General features: G+C 41.6%; 1 protein-coding gene across 1 annotated transcript in view; it reads right to left on the bottom strand.

The window, feature by feature from the left end:
- GLUD1 (glutamate dehydrogenase 1) overlaps positions 1-20,010 on the bottom strand; it is a 47,306-nt gene that overhangs the window by 11,046 nt on the left and 16,250 nt on the right. Inside the window, exons 2-6 of the mRNA XM_006875912.1 lie at positions 14,061-14,141; positions 13,327-13,382; positions 11,150-11,213; positions 7,349-7,443; positions 1,089-1,268 (exon numbers count right to left, since the gene is read on the bottom strand). Coding sequence (XP_006875974.1) covers positions 1,089-1,268; positions 7,349-7,443; positions 11,150-11,213; positions 13,327-13,382; positions 14,061-14,141 — 476 coding nt within the window. The remainder of the gene's footprint in view (positions 1-1,088; positions 1,269-7,348; positions 7,444-11,149; positions 11,214-13,326; positions 13,383-14,060; positions 14,142-20,010) is intronic.

The following is a 20,010-nucleotide window of genomic DNA, read 5'->3' as shown; positions in this document are numbered from 1 at the left end:
TGTTAACCAATGGTGCATGGAGAAGATTGTAATCAGTTGGTTGAGTGTAAAACCAATGTTCTCCTGTGTAAACTATCACTCAATTCACAATAAAAGCTTTGGGAGAAAAAAAAATGTTATGCCCTTATTGGGAGAAATACAAATGCTATTTGAAAGCAACACTCAAATTTACTTAGATTCCCCTCTAAGGAGTTCTGGTGTGGCACTGTGGCATAAAGCACTTGACTGTGAGGTCAGTTTGAACCACAAGGTTGGTGGTTCAAACTCACCAGCCGTTCCTTGGAAACCCTACAAAGGGTCAACATGAGCCAGAACCAATTTGATGGCATTGACGGCATTTAACAACCACAACAAGGAAAATCCAAGGCGCCCTGGTGGTGCTACAAGATCGGCACTGGATTACTAACTGTAAGGTTGATAGCTGCAATCCACCAGCCACTCCTCGGGAGAAAGAGAAGGCTTTCTGCTCAGTACTCATTTATAACCTCAGAAACTTGATACAGGGCTGTCTACGTCAGAAATGATTGGACTCACTAATAGTGGGTTTGTTTTGTTAGGTTTGGTAAAGAAAATACACACCAACACATTAAAAACCGTGCAAACATATTAAAAACCAATTCTGGAAAAGTTCAGGAAAATGGGCAAACCTTTTTGTATACTCTTAATAGTTTGGAAATCCTATTAATTAATAGACATTCCCTTTTGGTGATAGTTTTGTATGATCTGATAATCTTAGTTCTAATCACATGAATTATACCAAAATCTTGAACAATAACGTAGCAGTTGACTACTGAATCTTGATGCTTAGAACACCACTTGTTAAGTGCCGTCGAGTCAACTTCAACTCATAGCAACTCTGCATAGTGTTTCCAAGGAGCGTCTGGTGGGTTTGAACACTGACCTTGTGGTAGAATGCTTACCCTACAGTGCTACACCAGGACTCCAGATCATCACTAGGTTAAAAAAATATAAAGGTTTGTGAAAACTCTGAAAAGAATCACTCCAAAATTTAAGAGATGCAAAAAAATAAAAACTTAAAACTTATTTTATGCATCATAAGTTATACCTAAGAAAACAAAAATTCTTACCTGAACAACAAATGTTTTATCCCCGAACCCTGGTGTCATTCCTAAAATGCTCATATAAGAAGCTTCATTGATGAAGTTTTCAATCCCATGGAAAACACCACGGCCAGTAGCAGAGATGCGTCCGTGGATACCGCCTTGACTGATGGGCTTACCAGTAACGCAGGCATGTGCGTTAATGTCCTGTAGGAGAAAAGTCAGAGCTTATTCAGAGGCGAGTATGACTTTTTCAGCTTCTGTTACGTAGAAAATATATATGACTGTATCTTCCAATAGGAGAAATAAGGCACACAGGAATCTAACAGTAAGTATAAAGAGCAACGTCTTAAAAGTAGAGAGGAGAGCTCAGTTTAAATCTACGTATTCTTTCTTCAACAACTATTTAAGCCTTACTGATGTGGTGCTGTGGGTTAATGCACCAGACTACAAAGCCATTTGAACTGCAAGTTTGGCAGTTCACGCTTACCAGCTGCTCCTCGGAAACCCTATTGTTGTTGTTGTTGTTAAGTGCCATCGAGTCGGTTCTGACCCATAGCGACCCTGTACAGGGTTTCCGAGGGTGTAAATCTTTACGGGAGTAGAAAGCCTCATCTTTCTCCCGCAGAGCGGCTGGTAGTTTCGAACCGCTAACCTTAAGGTTCGCAGCCCGATTCATAACCACTACGCTACCAGAGCTCCTTACAGGGTGGCAATGGGTTGGAATCAACTCGAAGGCACTCAACAACAAGAAGTCAAAGTACACATCTACCCATAAATGTCCTCAAATCCATCAAAGGGATGGATCACGCCACCAAAACAAAGCCTGAGGCAGAAAGATGTGTTATGATAATCTTCTGCCAAAGTAATCTAGAAATTTACTAACATCCCATTAGAAAAAAAAAGAACCTTTAAAGAGGATTCTCAAGTTTTCTAAAGGAACAGATTTTTTTTTTTTAAAGTGCATGTGAGACATGGAAGTTGTGCTGTCCATGTGTGGGCAGACAGTCTTTGGTGACCACAGTCAGCCGGACAAAGAACTGGATCAGGAGGCAAAGACAGCAACCTTCACCAATCGCCTCCTGGAAGTTCTTCAATTGATGATGTGCTTATATTATTGATCAGAAGTAAGTGGTGGCGGTATACCGTGGACGTGGTTCTGACTCATGGGATTAAAAGACAATGAAAAAAATTCCATGAACTTTTTAAAGTGCCCTCATGCATGCATGTATGTTATGGATGTATACATGTATGTGCATATATATACATATTTCCATATCTCTATATAGACATCTTCAAGGAAATGGCTCATGTGCTTGTAGAGGCTGGCTAGAGTTGGAGGCTTCACCCTATAGCTCTGTAGGGGCCGGCAACCCCGAGACCGGCAGGTAAGATGATAGGCTGTGGGTCTCAGGCTGCAGAGGCTAACGAACCCTGAGGCTAGAAGACAATACGCTGGATCAAGTCCAACGAACCAGAGGTCAGATGATGATGAGCCAGATGCAGGACCCAGCTCAAGCCAAAAGCCCAAGAGCTTTGTCAGAAAGTCCATCCGTATTGGAAGCAGAACATGTCCTTTCATGTGACATAGCAGATCTCATCAGGGATGTGATTGCATTATATCGGATCTTACCATGGGAGACTACTACAGCATAACTATCGTGTCACTGAGAATCAGGACCAGCCCACGCGGACATACAACCTTAACGTCACACCTTCCAAGATACCAAATTGACCAAAAGCTGGAACAACCCTGTGTAGAGTTTCGGAGGCTGTAAATCTTTATGGGAGCAGAAGGCCTCATGTTTCTTCTGCAGAGTGGCTGCTGGGTTCAAACTGCTGGCCTTTTGGTTAGCAGACCCACACATACTACACCACTACATCACCAACACTCCTTGTTCTTACTCCTGATACACCATATTTTATTTAATTAATCAACTATTAAGAACTTTCCATTTTAACAATGGCCCACAATCAGGTTGCTTTCAATTTTGCTATTTTAAGAGATTTCACTGTGGCCATTAATTATTAGTGCTGTCCAGTTTTTGTTGCTGCCTAGGATAAGCATGGGACTGCTAACCACAAGGTTGGCAGTTCAAACTCACCAGTCACTCCTGGGAAATGAACTGATTTGATGGCACTAACAACAACAACATGTCATTCCCAAACGTTCTGATTTGCTGTCATCTAAGAAGTGAAGCCAGGATGGCCAAACTTCATCTCTCATACTTATTGTTAGGAGGGATCAGTCGCTGGAAAGGAATATCATGTTTGGTTTAGGGGAGGTCAGAGAAAAAGAGGAAGACCCCCAGTGAGATGGACTGGCAAAGTGGCAGCATCAATGGGCTCAAGCATGGCAACAATTGTGAGGTTGGCCCAGGACTGGGCAGTGTTTTGTTCTGTTGTGCATAGGGTCGCTACGCGTCAGTACCGACTTGATGGCATCTAACAAGAAGGAACTGAAAGTCAGGACTCACAACATAACGTACACTAAGTGAGTTAGCACCGAGTCAAAGCAGCATTCTGTCACAGGTGCAAGAATGACAGGGTTTGATACGGTTGCTTCCATGATATGGCTTTCTTCCCCTTTTATTCTGTTTGTTGAGGGAGTTTACACTCAAACAACTTTCGGTTAGCAACCTAATTTGTACCCACTACACCACCAAAAAAGGAGCTCTGGTAGCATAGTGGTTATGAATCGGGCTGTGAACCGCAACGTCAGCGGTTCGAAACTACCAACTGTTCCAGGGGTGAAAGATGAGGCTTTCTGCTCCCGTAAAGATTTATAGCCTCGGAAACCCTGTACAGGGTCGCTGTGAGTCGGAACCGACTCCATGGCATACAACAACAACAACATCACCACCAAAAAGGAGCTCTGGTAGAGTAGTGGTTATGAATTGGGCTGCGAACCGCAAGGTCAGCAGTTCGAAACTACCAGCTGCTCCATGGGAGAAAGATGAGGCTTTCTACTCCCGTAAAGATTTACAGCCTTGGAAACCCTGTACAGGATCGCTATAAGTTGGAACCGACTCCATGGCACATAACAATACCACCACCACCAAAGCTTCTTTCTATTACATATGTTGTTGTTAAGTACCGTTGAGTTGGTTCTGACTCATAGGGACCCATAGGGTTTCCGAGGAGCAGGTGGTGGGTTTGAACTGACAGCCTTGTGGTTACCAGTCCAGTGCTGATCTTACAGCACCACACAGGAGATCGAGTGGCTTAAGTATGGACTATTGAATAAAACTGTTGAGGCAGCTTGCTACCCCACACCATGCCCCCATATCGTGATACAGATTACAGTTGGGCGATTCAGAAAGTAACCTGTCCTTTATCAGCATGGCTTAAATACTTTTATGGGAACTTAGAATTGTATTACTGTGTAATTGCCAACAACAACAACAACAACAACAACAACAAAAATAGTCTGGTAGAGTGATTTTCAGGATTAACAGTTTTCCCACAGTTTCCTTTCATGAATATAATTAACACTTATGAATACAGAATTGAAAACTAGTGCCAAATGCTTTTAAACAGTGAAAATGCAAATGCTGGAGTTGACAGAAATATTGTCTGTGGTTGGGCATGGTGCCAACTGCCAAGCTCACCAGCATACCTAATTGTCTCCAAAAGCCCAAGGGTAACAATGACCCCCTACCAACACCAGTTCTTCCAGGTAGACCTAGAAAGAAAACCGAGTGGCGCTATTGGATCAGCACTGGACTACAAAACCACAAGGTGGGCAATGCAAACCCACCAGCAACTCCTTGGAAACCCTATCAAGGACTTTTAGGAGTCAGAACTGACTTGATGGCATTTAACAGTAACACAGCTTCCTGGTATGGTACTGTAGGAGAAGCATTGGACTGTTACTGCAAGGTTAGCAGTTTAAATCCACCAGCTGCTCCTTGGAAATCCCATACAGGGTTGCTATGAGTAGGAACCAACTTGACGGCAATTAACAATGGCTTCCTTGGACTCCTGATATGGTCCTGTACGATAAGCACTAGACTGCTAAATGCAACGCTGGCAGTTCAAACCTACCAGTGGCTCCTTGTACAGGGTCACTATGAGTCGGAACTGATTTGATTACACTTAACATAGCTTCCTTGAATTTTGGGTTTCCTATCACTTAAGAACTTCTGGTGTGGTACTACTATAGGATCAACACTGGACTGCAAACCACAAGGTCGGCAGTTCAAACCCACCAGCTAGCTGCTCCTTGGAAATACTAAACAGGATGTTGCAATGACTCAGAATCAACTCAACAGCACTTAACAACAAACAACATCACTTAAACACGAAAAGTCCTTGGCCAGCATGTTGTTCTTATTGTTGTGAAGTGCCCTCGAGCTGGTTCCAACCCTTAGCAACCCTGTACAGGGTTTCCAAAGAGCAGCTGGTGAGCTTGAGCCACTGACTTTGCAGTTGAGAGGTTCTCCTGCCAGAATAAATGCTAACCAGTTGTTATCAAGTTGACTTGGACTGAAGGCGTGGCCAGATGTGTGCCAGTAGGACTGTTTCATAGGGTTTTCAACGGCTGGGTTTCTGAAAGTAGATCACCAGGCCTTCTCCCACAGCAACACTGGCTGGACTCAAATTGCCTATCCTTTGGTTGGAAGCTGAGCAGTTTAATTATTTACATGACTCAGGGGTTCCTGTGAAGAATTTTGTTTTTGACTGCCATTCTCAGAAAGGCAAATCACCTTGTATATGTGTAACCTTGTAAGCTAAATGAGTTATGGATTACGGTCTCTTCTTCTTAAGCAAGATACTAAACTTAATAGGACTCAGGCTAGTGGGCAATATTATTATTCTTTGTAGCTCATTACACTGGAGCCAGATAAACCTCTAGAACACTTTAAAGGGGTCTTCTGCAGATCTGCCTAATGCAATACATTGTTTATTTCTTGACTGCTGCTTCAATGAGTGTTGATAGTTGATGCAAGCAAAATGAAGTCTTTGACAACTTCAATAGTTTCTCCATCTATCTTGATGTTATTTATTGGTCCAGTGGTGAGGATTTTTGTTTTCTTTATATTGAGGTACTACTCATATAAAACAACCCTTCCACTGTTGTTTCCAAATACTGTCTAGCTGGTTTTGACCCACAGTGAACCATTCTGCACAACAGAAACACTGGCCAGATCTGCACCATCCTTACAATCAAGGCTAAATTTGAGCCATTGTTGCAGCCACGGTGTCAATCCATCTTGTCGAGTGTCTTCCTCTTCTTTTGCTGACCCTCTACATCAAGCCTGATGTCCTTTCTCCAGGGACTGGTTCCTTCTGATAACATGCCAAGTACATGAGACAAAGTCTCACCATGCTTGCTTCTAAGCTGTACTTCTTCCAACATAGATTTGTTCATTCTTCTGGTAGTCCTTGGGTCATCAAAATACTTTCATGGGAACTTAGAATTTGCCACTTCCAAAATCTGGCTGGTGGGTTTGAACTGCCAACTTTATGGTTGCAAGCCAGTGCTTTTCCTAGAGCACCATTAGTGCTCTTGAAAATCCACTTGGCTTTATCACCCCTATCTCTCATCAATTAATCTGTGCCCATAGCCACTCACTATGCCAGACAACACAAATGCGTCCTTCTTTTTGGACAATAACTGACTTTGAAGCCTTCCCTTTGCCTCTCTCCAATGCCACTCTTCATGGTGGAGGCTCACTGTCTGCCCTACTTCCCTCTCAATGCCAGCTGTCTGGCTCCAATCTTACTACTCCATGCATAGTCTTATTGCTGAATCTGGTCTCTTTGCATAAACCTGTCCCTTGGCATCCAAAGCACTGAGGTCTAAATATTCCTTATTCTTTCAGAGCTGGCTGCTTTTCTTTTCTAGGTCACTCTTAAGTCTGTCTACTTCTCTCCAACTTCACCAACAATACCGCTAAGCCAGGTCACACTCTGTGTGCTTCTGTAATCTAACTACCCTTTAAACGGAATGGTCCGAGAGGGAAAAATCATGATCAAATGTTTTTTTCTTTCCCTTGCAGTGTCTCACAGAATGTCCTGACTTTGTGGCTGATTTCTCTTTGAGGACCATATTCCAATGCACATGGCAGCTTGTAGGTATAAAAGCTCAATCCATGGTTGCAAAAGTGATGACTTAAGAAAGATGAAATAGAAGTTAAGTAATAAGCAAATCAAGGTGATTATTAAAGGGAAGAAGAAAACCCCAGTGGTTTTCAACTTGAACACTAGTGGATTTAGTTGTTATTTCTTGCAGCAGATTCACCCGCAGCAAATGAAGCTGTCAGGCTTTGATGGGTACTCACATAGTGCCCTATGGTGCTGGCATAGGTGTCAGCGATCCAGGACATCTCCCGCTCGCCCGTGCTCATGTCAGGGGCAGGTACATCAATGCCAGGACCTGTGGGCAAAGGGAAAGGGTACTGGATCATGTCAATGCAAAGACCTTAATAACTGTTACCCAAACTGTAGATTGTATTTATGTGCAGCAACGTAACTCACTGTATGAGTATAAACTCCCTCAACAAATAGAATAAAAGGGAGACAAAACCACGTCACAGAAGCAATTGTGTCAAACCCTGTCATTCTTGCAGCCGTGACAGAATGTTGCTTTGAACTATTACTCAAAGCTAACTCATTTGTGTATAGAACGTTTTGTGCCCTGACTTTCAATTCCTCAGATGACAGAAAATTTAAAACTTTGGGGATGACATGTTGTAGTTGTTAGTGCCATCGACTCGGTTCAGACTCTGAGCGACCCTGTACAGTGTTTTCCAAGAAGTGGCTGGTAGGTTTGAACTGCCAACCTTGTGGTTAGCAGTCCAGTGCTTATCCTAGGCTGCAACAAAAACCATGGATAGCAATAAGCAGCAACGGCTACAGTGATCTCCCTTAAAAATTGAAAAACTACAACCAACTTAATTGTGGACCATTACTAAAATTAAAAGCTTTTAATAGTGGGTCAATTAAATAAAATATGGTATATTTACACAACAAAGTAAGGAGTCCTGGTGGTATAGTAGGTCATGTGCTGGTCGGCTAAAAGGCCAGCAGTCAGAGCCCACCAGCCACTCCGCAGGAGAAAAGATGAGGCTTTTTATTTCTGTAAAGATTTACAGCCTTGGAAATACTATACAGGGTGGCTACGAGTGGGAGCCAGCTTGAAGGCACACCACCACCACCATTCAACAAAATATGATGGGACCGTTAAAGAGATTGTTCCAGATCCATGTAAATGACTTTGAATGATTAAAACACGTATGTGGGGAAAAGCAGGTCTCATCTAGCAAATATATTGTTTCCAATGACATAAAATCCTCTCTATATATACTTATGTATGTTGGTAGGTGTCACTGAGTCGATTCCAACTCATGGTGATCCCATTGTAATTGAACAGAACCGTTCCACAGGCTTCCTTGGCTATAATCCTAATGGAAGATCATCAGGCCTTTTCTTCCACTGAATGGATTTGAATTACCAACCTTTGGTTAGCAGTTGAGTGCAAACCATTTACGGGAATGCACATACAGATAGATCCATGTGTATACGCATGCAAAACGTTAAAAAAGATTAGGCAGAAACTTGCTCAATGGGTTATTTTTGGATCTCAACCTTGTTGTTTATAACATTCTATTTTGTCCCATTGCATGACACAACATACTTCTTTGTACAAATCATGATGTAACCGATACAGGACTGGCGTTGTTGCTAAGTGTCATGGAGTTCGTTAAGACAGCAAACCTGTATAGCAGGGGTGGGAAAGTCGGGCCTGTGGGCCTATATTATTTGGTCTGGCTCTGCCTTGGCAACTGCAGATGCAGCCATCACATCTGTTGTTGTGAAGCGCTATTGAATCGGTCTCGACTCATAGTGACCCCATATAGGATTTCTGAGGCGTGGTTGGTGAGTCTGAACTGCCAACCTTAGGGTTCAAATGGACCTTGCAGTCCAGTGCATTACCCTGCAGCACCACAATGTTGTTGTCAAGTACCGTCGAGTCGATTCCGACCCACAGTGACTCTGTATAGGGTTTTTCCAAGTAGCAGCTGGTGAGCTTGAACCATCAACCTTGCAGTTCAAACGACTTTGCAGTCTGACGCGTTAGCCCATAGTGCCACACCAGGACTGTACAGGGTTAGGGGTGAGTTAATTAAATGACCAAATACAGCAAGCTAATTTTTAAGTTGATAACTTTGTATGGACCACAAATGATGTTATGAGTTTTGGGAGAAAAAGGTTCCCACCTTTGCTGTATGGAGTCCTGGTGTGGCGTTGCAGGATAATGCACTGCAGGACTATCACAAGGTCGGCAGTTCAAACCTCACCAGCTGCTCCTTGGAAACCCTATACAGGATTGCTATGAATTGGAACCAATGGCACCTTGCTGCATAGGGTTTCCAAGGCTTTAAACATCGTTTCTCCCACAGAGGGACGGGTGGGCTTCAAACGCCGACTTTGTGGTTCATACAGTCTTGTGCTTAGCTTACGGAGCCACTGCACTCTCCAGCACTGGCATCAGACAAGACTGTCAAGGTTTGCCTTTTGTCTTTCCTGCCACGGCCCAACCTGGAATTCCTCTGCGCTAGTATTGCTTTCCTTGTTATTATTGGTAGCTGCTTTTGAGTCCCTGTCTTGGCAAGCCCATGTGGCTAGCGCACTGCTCTGTAGGGCTTTCAGGCTGTGACCTTTCAAAACCAGTCAGCCAGACCTGTTTTCTGAGGCACCTCTAGGTAGGTTTAAACTGCCAACCTTTCAGCTAGTAATCCAGTGCTTAACTGTTTGTGCCACCCAGATGACCCTTTCCCTTCGGTATCTTATATAAAGAATCCCCCAAAGCCACATTCACCCTATACAACACTACCACTTGGTAGAATTAAAGGCTTGTTCAGTTCTTCCCAAACCCATTGCTGATGAGTTGATTCCGATTCAGAGTGACCCTAGAACAGGACAGAGGACAAGGCTACAGTCTTTACGAGAGCAGACTGACACGGTTTTTCCCAGTGGGGTGGCTGAAGGGTTCAAACTGTCCACCTTTTGGTTAGCAGCTGAGCACGTAACCGCGGCATCACCAGGTTGCTTCTTGCTCTATTCTTTACCTCCCAACGAAGGGCTCTGATTCTCTCAACAACTCACTCACAGTGCTTCAAAGTTCAGCTGGAGATTAGTACAAATCTAATTATGCTGCTTTTTCCTTAAAGTACAAAAGACAAATTGCTTCTGAATGCATCAAGAGCTATCTACAAAAAGTATTATGCTCATGTTCATCAACAACTCAGCTTCTATACACTTGCTATGAACAATCTGAAAATAAAGTTTAAGAAAGCAATTCCATATATAACAGCAACAAAAAAAGAAGAAAAGACGAAGGAACAAATTTAACAAGTGAGCTAGTGCTTCCTCAGAAAACAACTGCATGAGTAAAGTTCACAGTAGTTAAATGTCGTTTCTGTGCTGTGAGTTAGACGTTGGGTTGTTAACCACAAGGCTGGGGCTCAAACCAACCAGTCGCTCTGCAGGAAAAAGATGAGGCTGTCTACTTCCTATAAAGATAGTCTCAGAAACCCTCTGCAGAGGATTACTATTAGCGGTAATCACTCAATGACACTGGGCTTATTTTTACATGTTTACTGCATCATGGGCCTGCTGTAGTGCTGTAGGATAAGCACTGGACTGCTAACTGTACTAACTGCAAGGCACACAACTACAACATTGAATTCATAACTATTTTTTCTAAAATTATAATAAAAGGGGGAACAAATCTGGTCTTCCTTGGCAGACCAAATGTATAATATGCTGCCATACCAATCAAAAACGTCCACTGTCTGTCTACATTCTACACTTAGAACTGGAACTTTTCATTTAGAGCTGTGTCCTAACTAGGCCTAGGTAGGTTCACTGTATTTATTACAGAATTCAGTGTCTCACAGTAAAACGGCAACTCCACTTATATACCCATGGATAATAACAAAACCCAAAAAACAAACCCATTGTTGCGCAGTTGATTCCGAATCATGGCAACCCTGTGTTATAAAAGTAGAAGTTTAAATTAAGACAATGACTTTCTGGTTGTTCCCACTTTAGACAGAAGCCTAAATGGCAATACATACCAATAAAGCCCTTCTTTGCTAACTCCATGGTGAACCTTCTTGTAATCTTTTCCAATTCATTATCCTGTTAAAAACAAAAACAGTGAGAAAGTCTTTTGATGGAAAAATCACTTGGGGGGAAATTTTTGCATCATCATTCCTATTTATAGGATGTTTTCATGCATCTTTTCTTGTGTGGTCGAGCAACTCATAACATAGGTATTTCTACTTTAAAGATGAGAATGAGGGGTCAGAAACTACATAGTACAAACAGCTAGCATTCCAATATCAATTCCTGTTCTCTTTGTAGGTCTGCAGGAGCCACCCTGTGGTGAAATGAGTTCCTTTGTGCGGCCTTTTGCCTTGGTTCTTTGGAAAATTAACTTGAGAGATTTTCCCACTAAAAGTCCGAGAAATTACTTCTGTCCTAATCTTCTACCCCAGAAGGCTTGTTTGTTCTTTTATCCAGGTTGAATGGCTTTTCTTGAGTAAGCTGTAAAAAATTTGGTTTGATACTTTTTGTCTGGTCCTGGGCTGCAGACTGCTCTGTGATTGGTATGCACTATGCAGGGATTGGTCAATAGACTATGCAAATGAGGTGACTATGGCCTGCCATGCAAATGAAGTATGTGTGGCTTGATGATTGGTAAATTTGTGGTTGTAAGAATAAAGGCATGGCCGTGGTGTCTAACTACCTCTGACTTTACAAGGAGGAAGAACTAGACTGATTCTTTGGGCTCTTAGTTCCACAGTCTCTTGGCCTCTGCCCTGCTTGGACAGTGTTACAAAGCTTCCTTTAGCACTGCTGATAGATGCCCAAAGGGACACACTACTCAGCTACAAGCCTCAGCCTAAAGCCATAGGCGCTCAGCTCTAGCTCTGGGCAGCAAAACTAGTTTCCTCAATTAACTGTCTGGAGGCAACCCACTCTGCAAAATAAGCCTCCTGCCCAAAGACACTCAGCAATCCCACTTTGTGGGCTGAGAAGTCCACTTCTCTGTTCCTTGTTTTTGGTGTTACTACTCTGCTGCTGGAGTCCTGGTGTGGCACTGTGGGTTAATGAGCCAGACTGCAAAGCAGTTCAAACTTGAACTGCAAAGTCGGCGGTTCAAGTTCACTACCTGTTCCTTAGAAACCCTATACAGGGTTGATATGGGTCGAAATTGACTCGATGGCACTTAACATCAATAACTCTGCTGCTAGGAGTACTGGTGTGGTGCTGTGGGTTAATGTCTCAGACTGCAAAGCCGTCTAAACTGCCAGCTCACCAGCAGCTCCTTGGAAATCCTATGGGTTAGAATTGACTGAACGGCACTTAACAACAGTAATTCTGCTGCTTCAGCTTCTCTACTACTTCTTTGGTGTCACACTCATCTACTAAATCTAAGAGGTCCAGCACACAAGAATCTCAGGGTCCAAAAGACACACTCTGTTCCTGCTTCTGAGATGGCTCATTTACAACACAGTGGAATGGCAAAATTGACTCATCTCCATGAAAAAGCTGTCCTGAACTGAAGGGAGACTGTGCCTATGAATCTTTAAGTGGATCTCAAGTTGTAACTAGTTATTTCCTTAATGAACCCCATTAACTCTGAATATGGTCTGCATTCTTTGTAACAAATTTTTGAAACTGGCAGAAGTGCATCAGAATTGGTGAAAAGGCTGGAGGTGGAGGTATGCGACTCAGCTACAAGGAACTCAGCCTTGGGCTCATGCTAATGGAGATTCTCTCTCCCTTTCCTAAAGTTAATCCACCAGCAACCCCTCGGAAACCCTATACAGTGTCGGAATGACTCAATGGCACTAAATAACACAAAGTAACAACAAGCTTTAATAAACTGGAAACTAATAGTATAAAAATGAGTTACTGGATCATTTCTGGAGATATATATTTATTAACTTTTAGATCCTAACATTAAAGTCTCCGATAATAATACTTTATATATATGGATATAAATATCTAACAATATGAAGGTATTATATGCTTTGACCAAGAAGAAAATGAAAAATGACATTGATATTAAGTAGGTGACCTTTTTATATAGCAAAATACTCAGTTAATTATTAATTTGCTTTTCCATTCCTCTGGAAAAGCAACAGGGACCATTAATCTCATTGGCATGGAGAATAGACAAAGCCCAGCCATTTCAAATCCTCTATAAATGCAAATGTGCACAAATAGTAACTTTAACACTTACAGTGTAGTTCTTGGGGTTGATCTTCACACCAGCTTTAGCACCCCCAAATGGCACATCTGAAAGAGAAGGCAGAAAGTTATCCCATATAAAGGTTAAAATAATATCGTAAAAATGTGTGATGCTTTAAGAATTTATTCCACAAAATTCAAGAAATAAACCCAGTGATCGCTTCTAGAATGTTGTAATTTAAAATTCTAGCTATCAGAAATTATAAGGCTAGGCAAATTATAATTACTCACTGGTGTTACGAATTGGGCTGCGAACCATAAGGTCAGCGGTTCGAAACTACTAGCCGCTCTGCGGGTGAAAGATGAGGCTTTCTACTCCCGTAAAGATTTACACCCTTGGAAACCCTGTACAGGGTCGCTATGGGTCGCAACCAACTCGACAGCACTTAACAATAACAACAACAATAAAAAATTTCCATTATAATTAGTTACCTTCTACTATGATTTGATCTTACACAGAGTAGGGAAAGGCATTTAAATATCTATACTTTAGCTTGCAGTTCGTTCCTATAAAACAAAATTCTCCACTTGGAAAAAAAAAAAAAAAAGACAAAATCTTAATTCAGACTAAATGGAAGGTGATATAAGCCATAAAATGTCTAAATTAAAACACACACACATACACACACAGTTCTAATGGAGTAAATTTTTATAGCATCTTAAGAATAACTGTATAAAAACATATCTCCCCAATCATTTTGGGTAATAACAGAGGCAATCACTCACCGACGACTGCACATTTATACGTCATCAGAGAAGCCAGAGCTTTTACTTCATCCACACTCACGTCTGTGCTATATCGGATACCTGTCAGAGTTTAAAAAAAAAAAAAAAGAGGCGTGAAAAAGAAGTATGTAGAATACCCCTTGTACGTTTTTTGAAAAATGCTACAAATTAAACGGTCGACACTTTTTACATTTTACACTTTAGCTGTTTCTAAGAATACTTGAGGAGTCCTGGTGTGGTGCTGTGGGTTAAATGCACCAGACAGCAAAGCCCTCTGAACCGCAAGGTTGGCGGTTCAGGCTCACCAGCTGCTCCTTTCGGAAACCCTATACAGGGTTCGCTATGGGTCAGAAATGACTCAACGGCACTGAACAACAACAACGATATTTGAAGCAGGTATTTTTGAACATACACACTCAACACACACAAAAAAGGAACATAAACGTCAGAAGGAAAAACTGCTGTATCAGATGCTCAGAAAATGTATAGCTGAGAACTGGATTTTGGTTTTAAATGTTCTGATAGAGACAAGAGTCTTGGCTTTACACTGTGCAGGAGCAGATACAAACTCTTAGGGATTAAGATATGAGTAGCCTCGTCCCTGCCCTTAAGAAACATGCAACCCAGAGAGAAACAACTGATTTCACAAGACAAAAATGACCTTTGAGGGAATGTTTTAGTATTTACCGGAAAGCAACTAACTCAATGAGTTTCTATGTTACTTTTTCTTTTTGGCTTGAATGGTCTGGCAGTAGGGAGTTCAAGAATTTTGCTTTCTGATAACATTCCAGCATGGGCAGATTCAACTTGAATATAGATGTCAAGAGATTGTGTACACACGTACACCCAAAGAGATCCTTACCTGTAAATTACTACTGCCTTCACCCACTGGCATATTTCTACCTAAACAAGAGAAGGCTGAAAAAGTTGTTTCTCCCTCCTCCTGGGGAATGATAGTTCCCCTCACCCTTCTGCAAGGCTCCGGGGTGGCCAAATAAAAACCATACTTTTAGATGTTTGGTCTAGGGAGCACAAGAAGCTATTATGCTAAATATATATTTTTTGACTCTGGGGAGGTCTTGGTTAATTATCCTCCCAAGAATTAAGTTATCTTTGATCAATTACCCTCCCAAGTTATTTTCTTCCAAGGAAGGAAGTCTAAATGATGTTTACATACTGCCTTGGGCTCCTTGACTACTAGAAAGAGGGTATTTCAAAAATTTCACGGGAAATCAGTCACAACAACTCTGAGACCAGAAGAACTAGACAGTAACTGCCTACCACTAAACTGCTCTGAAAGGGATCGCATTAGAAGATCCCGGATAGACTGGGCTAAAGTATGGAACAAAACTCAAAATTATAAAAAAAGGACCAGTCAGAAAAAGATTGGAAAAACCCACGACTAAGGCCTTCGGCCCCCCTTCAAGATCTAGAACAGAATTACCCTTGCAGCCCTGTTTTCAGTGAAGCAGAAGAAAGGAATATAAGGGGGACAACCACACTAGTGAGGTATGCTCATCATGGAATGGTCAACAATTCAGATCAAAAGGGCAACACTTACCACCGACCTTACAGTCCAGCACATCAACCCACAGCACAGTGGATCTTCAAATTATTTGTGGAATACATGTGTTGCTGTTGTTGTTCGAACCAACTCACAGAAATCCTGCATAGGGCTTCTGAGGAGCAGCTGGTGGGTTTGAACTGCCGACTTTGTGGTTTGCCATATTGTGCTGTCATTAGAGTTCTAGAGTGTGACAACACAGCCATTTTCCCTAGTGTACAGCAGACGTCTAGATAGCTAATCCCTGCTGCACATTGAGGTCTTTGCTCAAAACTTTCTTCATTCCAAAAGGCTCTCTGTGACCACCCTGAATTAAGATGTCTCCTATACGTAAATCATTTTTTCAATGTTCTTTTAGAGTCTGTGGGAAAAGATCCTAAATTCTTCATTCCACCCTGAATTAAGGTGTGACCACCCTGAATTAAAATGTCTCCTATATATAAATAATTTTTTCAATGTTCTTTTAGAGTCTGTGGGAAAAGATCCTAAATTGCTTACTTCCTTAAGTGGGGGAGAAAGTTTACTTGCTCTTACTTAGTATCTTGAACATGGGGAATGAAAAACTACTTAAAATAGTAAATAATTAAAAATCAAATAGCAAAATATTCCAATGGCAATCCTAATTTTCTAGACATGGATGCTAATTGAAACCTAAGCCTCTCACCTTGCACAAAATGAGTTGGTTCCAACTCCCAGTGACCCTGTATTGGATTTCTGAGAATAGATCTTTGTGGGAGCAGAAAGCCTCAACTTTCTCCCACTTGTACAAAACAATGCAGACAAAATGTGGTTTTATTACAAAAGTCCAACCAAGAGTTATGAGTCAGAAACTGTACATGTATTAAAAGCAAAACAAAACATGTCTCCAATGATGTTAAGTGCTGTTGAGTTGGTTGTGACTCATATTGTTGTTAAGTGCTGTGGCGTCGGTTCCAATTCATAGCGACCCTGTGGCAGGGTTTCCAAGCAGAAGCTGGTGAGTTTGAACCTATGACCTTGAGATCAAGTGCTTATTGTATGGTGCCACACCAGGGTCTGGTTCCGAGTCAGCCCTACATAAGGGTTTCTGAGGAGCAGATGTGGGTTTGAACTGCCAGCCTTGTGGTAAGCAGTCCTGTGTTTACCTTATAGTACCACATCAGGACATCCAATGGATGGAATCCAGAAATTGTTTGTAAAGTAAAATTTTCTTTCCCAGGTACATCTACTTAGAAAACTTAGCTAACAAAAGCTGAAGGGAAGTCACTACATAGCTGACCTCGCCCACCCGTGGGCATTTTCTGCCATATGTTCTTGTTATATTATGTTGTTAAATGGATTTCAATTCATGGAGATCCTGCATAGCGTTTCTGAGAAATGGCTGGTGAATTTGAACTGGTGACCTTGTGGTTCAAACTGGCCATGTGATCGAGGATCTAAGGAAAGCAGCAGAAACCATTTAGAGGAATAAGGAATAAGGGTGAGGGCAAGGAGCGAACATAACTAATACAAGAAACATGCTTTTCATTTTACCTTTCTAACTGGTGTGGTCGTATATGATCAGCACTGGACTGCTAACCACAGGGTTGGCAGTTCAAATCCACCAGACCCCCTCTTTGGAAGATGGCGGGTATAGTAGTACAAAGTTAAACTGTCATTTAAAAACATTTAGAATCATAAATCGAATACCCCGTGTAGCAATAATTGAACCAAAGCTACATGAAAGTTATCCACACCCAGTAAAAGCTAGTTAATCTGCCCCCCTCTGGAATTAGAAAACGAAGATTACTATTAAAAAAAAAACACACCATGATCTGAAAATTCTTAAGCAAATTCCAACTAATAGACATTAAGAGATTTAATTAAGACCCTAACTGCATAGAACAAGGTTCTCTCCATTCAATTTGTGAATTCAGTGGATAGGGAGATTTTCACACAATTGAAGTATCTGAAGGACAAAATAATATGAGACATAAAAGGGGAGAAACTAGCATTATAAATGTTTATTATATTTAAGAACACTCAATTTGAAGACAAAGTCATAAAATAAAGTCACGCAATAGGTCATCAAGGCTTTCTTCCTTTTTTATAGGATGGCAGCCTGGCAGAGGAAGCTGAGGGTGACTTGGACCAACAGGAGTGGTACAACAGGGAAGGATATTAGCAGGAATAAAAATCACTCGTGTTTAAGAGGTCAGCTGTGTCTTTGGATGATAGTACTAACGGATTTAAAGGGTTATCAGAAGAAGAAAGAAGGTAGGTACAACATTTAATGAAAAGAAGGAAGTCACAGTTGACGAAGCAACAAAGCAGATGGTTTAGTTACACAGGTGGGGAACTCACAGAACCGATGCTATCGAATGAAATGGGTCTAAAATCAAGAACCACATTTCTTACCTATTGACGACATAAGCTGTGCTTCCAGTTCACCAGACAAAATTAAAGAAACACCACCCACGACAACACATATTATTTACCAACCTTGTGTCAAGTTGGAGGAAGGGCTGGTGACTGAATTCTGCAGTGGAAACTGTGACACCAGAGCTTTTCTTCTCAGTTATTTTAAGTTAACAGTAACTGGCATCCAGACGTTTTTAAAAGAACACTAAAGAAGTGCAGACATCTGTAAACTATACACAACACATAGCATTCACTCTGCCTTTTAACTGAATTACCAGATATCCCTAAGAATCTACCACTGGGGCACTGCAGGATAAACACTTGACCACAGGCTAGTTTGAACCGCAAGTTTGGCAGTTCAAACTCACCAGTCACTCCTCAGAAATCCTATACATGGACATGGTGTCTATGAGTCAGAACTTGACAAGTTTTTCTAGAAATGCAAACCAAGAACAAAAACTAAAGTTGCTATGTTGTTGTTAGTGCCGTCGAGTCGGTTCCGACCCATAGCGACCCTGTACAGGGTTTCCGAGGGTGTAAATCCTTACGGGAGTAGAAAGCCTCATCTTTCTCCCACGGAGCAGCTGGTAGTTTTGAACCGCTGACCTTAAGGTTCGCAGCCCGATTCGTAACCACTACGCTACCAAAGTTGCTATAGTGAAGGGGAAAACAATAAACCAGCTCATTACTTTAATTAAAGGTGATTCAGTTAAAACCATATAACTACAATACCTTGAATTTTTCTTCCTCTTGCCAGTTGTCTCAAAAACAACACACACAAAAAAGTCCTTAGCTAGGAAGTTACCACTCTTGCTTTGTTTTTAATCTGATGAATTATGTACTGAACACTTTTCAAAAGGTTTTTAAAATTACTTGAATCTCTGAACCTGTTACCTTCAAAGTGATTTCAACCCTTGGCTACCCCATGTCAAATTCCAATTTTCACTGTACTTAGTTTTCAGAAGTTATTTATTCAATAACCATGAGAGCTACCCACAAGTATAGTCCCCCAAAAGCAAAAAGGCTTTGTTGTTATTGTTAAGTGCCACTGAGTCTGTTCAAACTCATAGTGACCCTGTACAGGATTTCCGAGGAGTGGCTGGTGAGCCTGAACCGCCGACCTTGTGGTTTAAAACGACCTTGCAAGCCTAGCTTATTAACCCAGAGCACCACACCATGACTCCTAAAGAAGGTCTAGATCTATTAAAATCATGCGCTAACACTGGTGTGGCGCTGTAGGATAAGCACTGAACTGCTAACTGTAAGGTCAGCGGTTCAAAACCACCAGCCACTCCTTAGAAACCCTATTCAGGGTCGCTATGAGTTAAAACGAACTCAACTGCATTTAACAAGCACAAAGTGCTTGTAATGTATTCATTTGAACATGTTTTCTCACTGAATACTAAGAAGATTCCCCAACTTACAATTGAATAGCAAGCACAGCTTTATTAAAAATGAGGAAAGGCTGAAAAGAAACAGTCAGAAACTAGTACTCATCAGCAAGTAAAGCCCATGTGAAAAGCTAGGAGTCAGCGCCAGAAAGGAGAGCATTTGGTCTTACTGTTGTTGTTACGTGCTGTCGAATGAGTTCCAAGTGGTAGCAAACCTGTATAAGGTTTCCGATCTTGGGACCCTCCTATGTTCTTGGTGGGACTGCAAAATGGTCCAACCTCTTTGGAAAGCAATATGGCGCTTCCTCAGAAGCTTGGAAATAGAAATACCTTACAATTCAGCAATTCCTCTACTTGGTATTTACCCACAAGTAATACGAGCCATACACGAGAAGATATATGCACACCAAATGTTCATAGCAGCACTATTTACAATACCAAAAAGATGGAGACAGCCTAAGTGCCCATTAATTGAAGAATGGATAAACAAACTGTGGTACATTCACACAATGGAATATTATGCTACCCTGAAGAACAAGAAAGCTGCAAGCCACCACATAACATGGATGAACCTTGAGGACATTACGCTGAGTGAAATTGTTGTTTTGTTGTTAGG

This window comes from Chrysochloris asiatica, unplaced genomic scaffold (assembly GCF_000296735.1).
Source record: "Chrysochloris asiatica unplaced genomic scaffold, ChrAsi1.0 scaffold00346, whole genome shotgun sequence".
Taxonomy (NCBI): domain Eukaryota; kingdom Metazoa; phylum Chordata; class Mammalia; order Afrosoricida; family Chrysochloridae; genus Chrysochloris; species Chrysochloris asiatica.
Note: the sequence above shows the minus strand (reverse complement) of the source record. Positions and strands in the feature narration are given on the sequence as shown.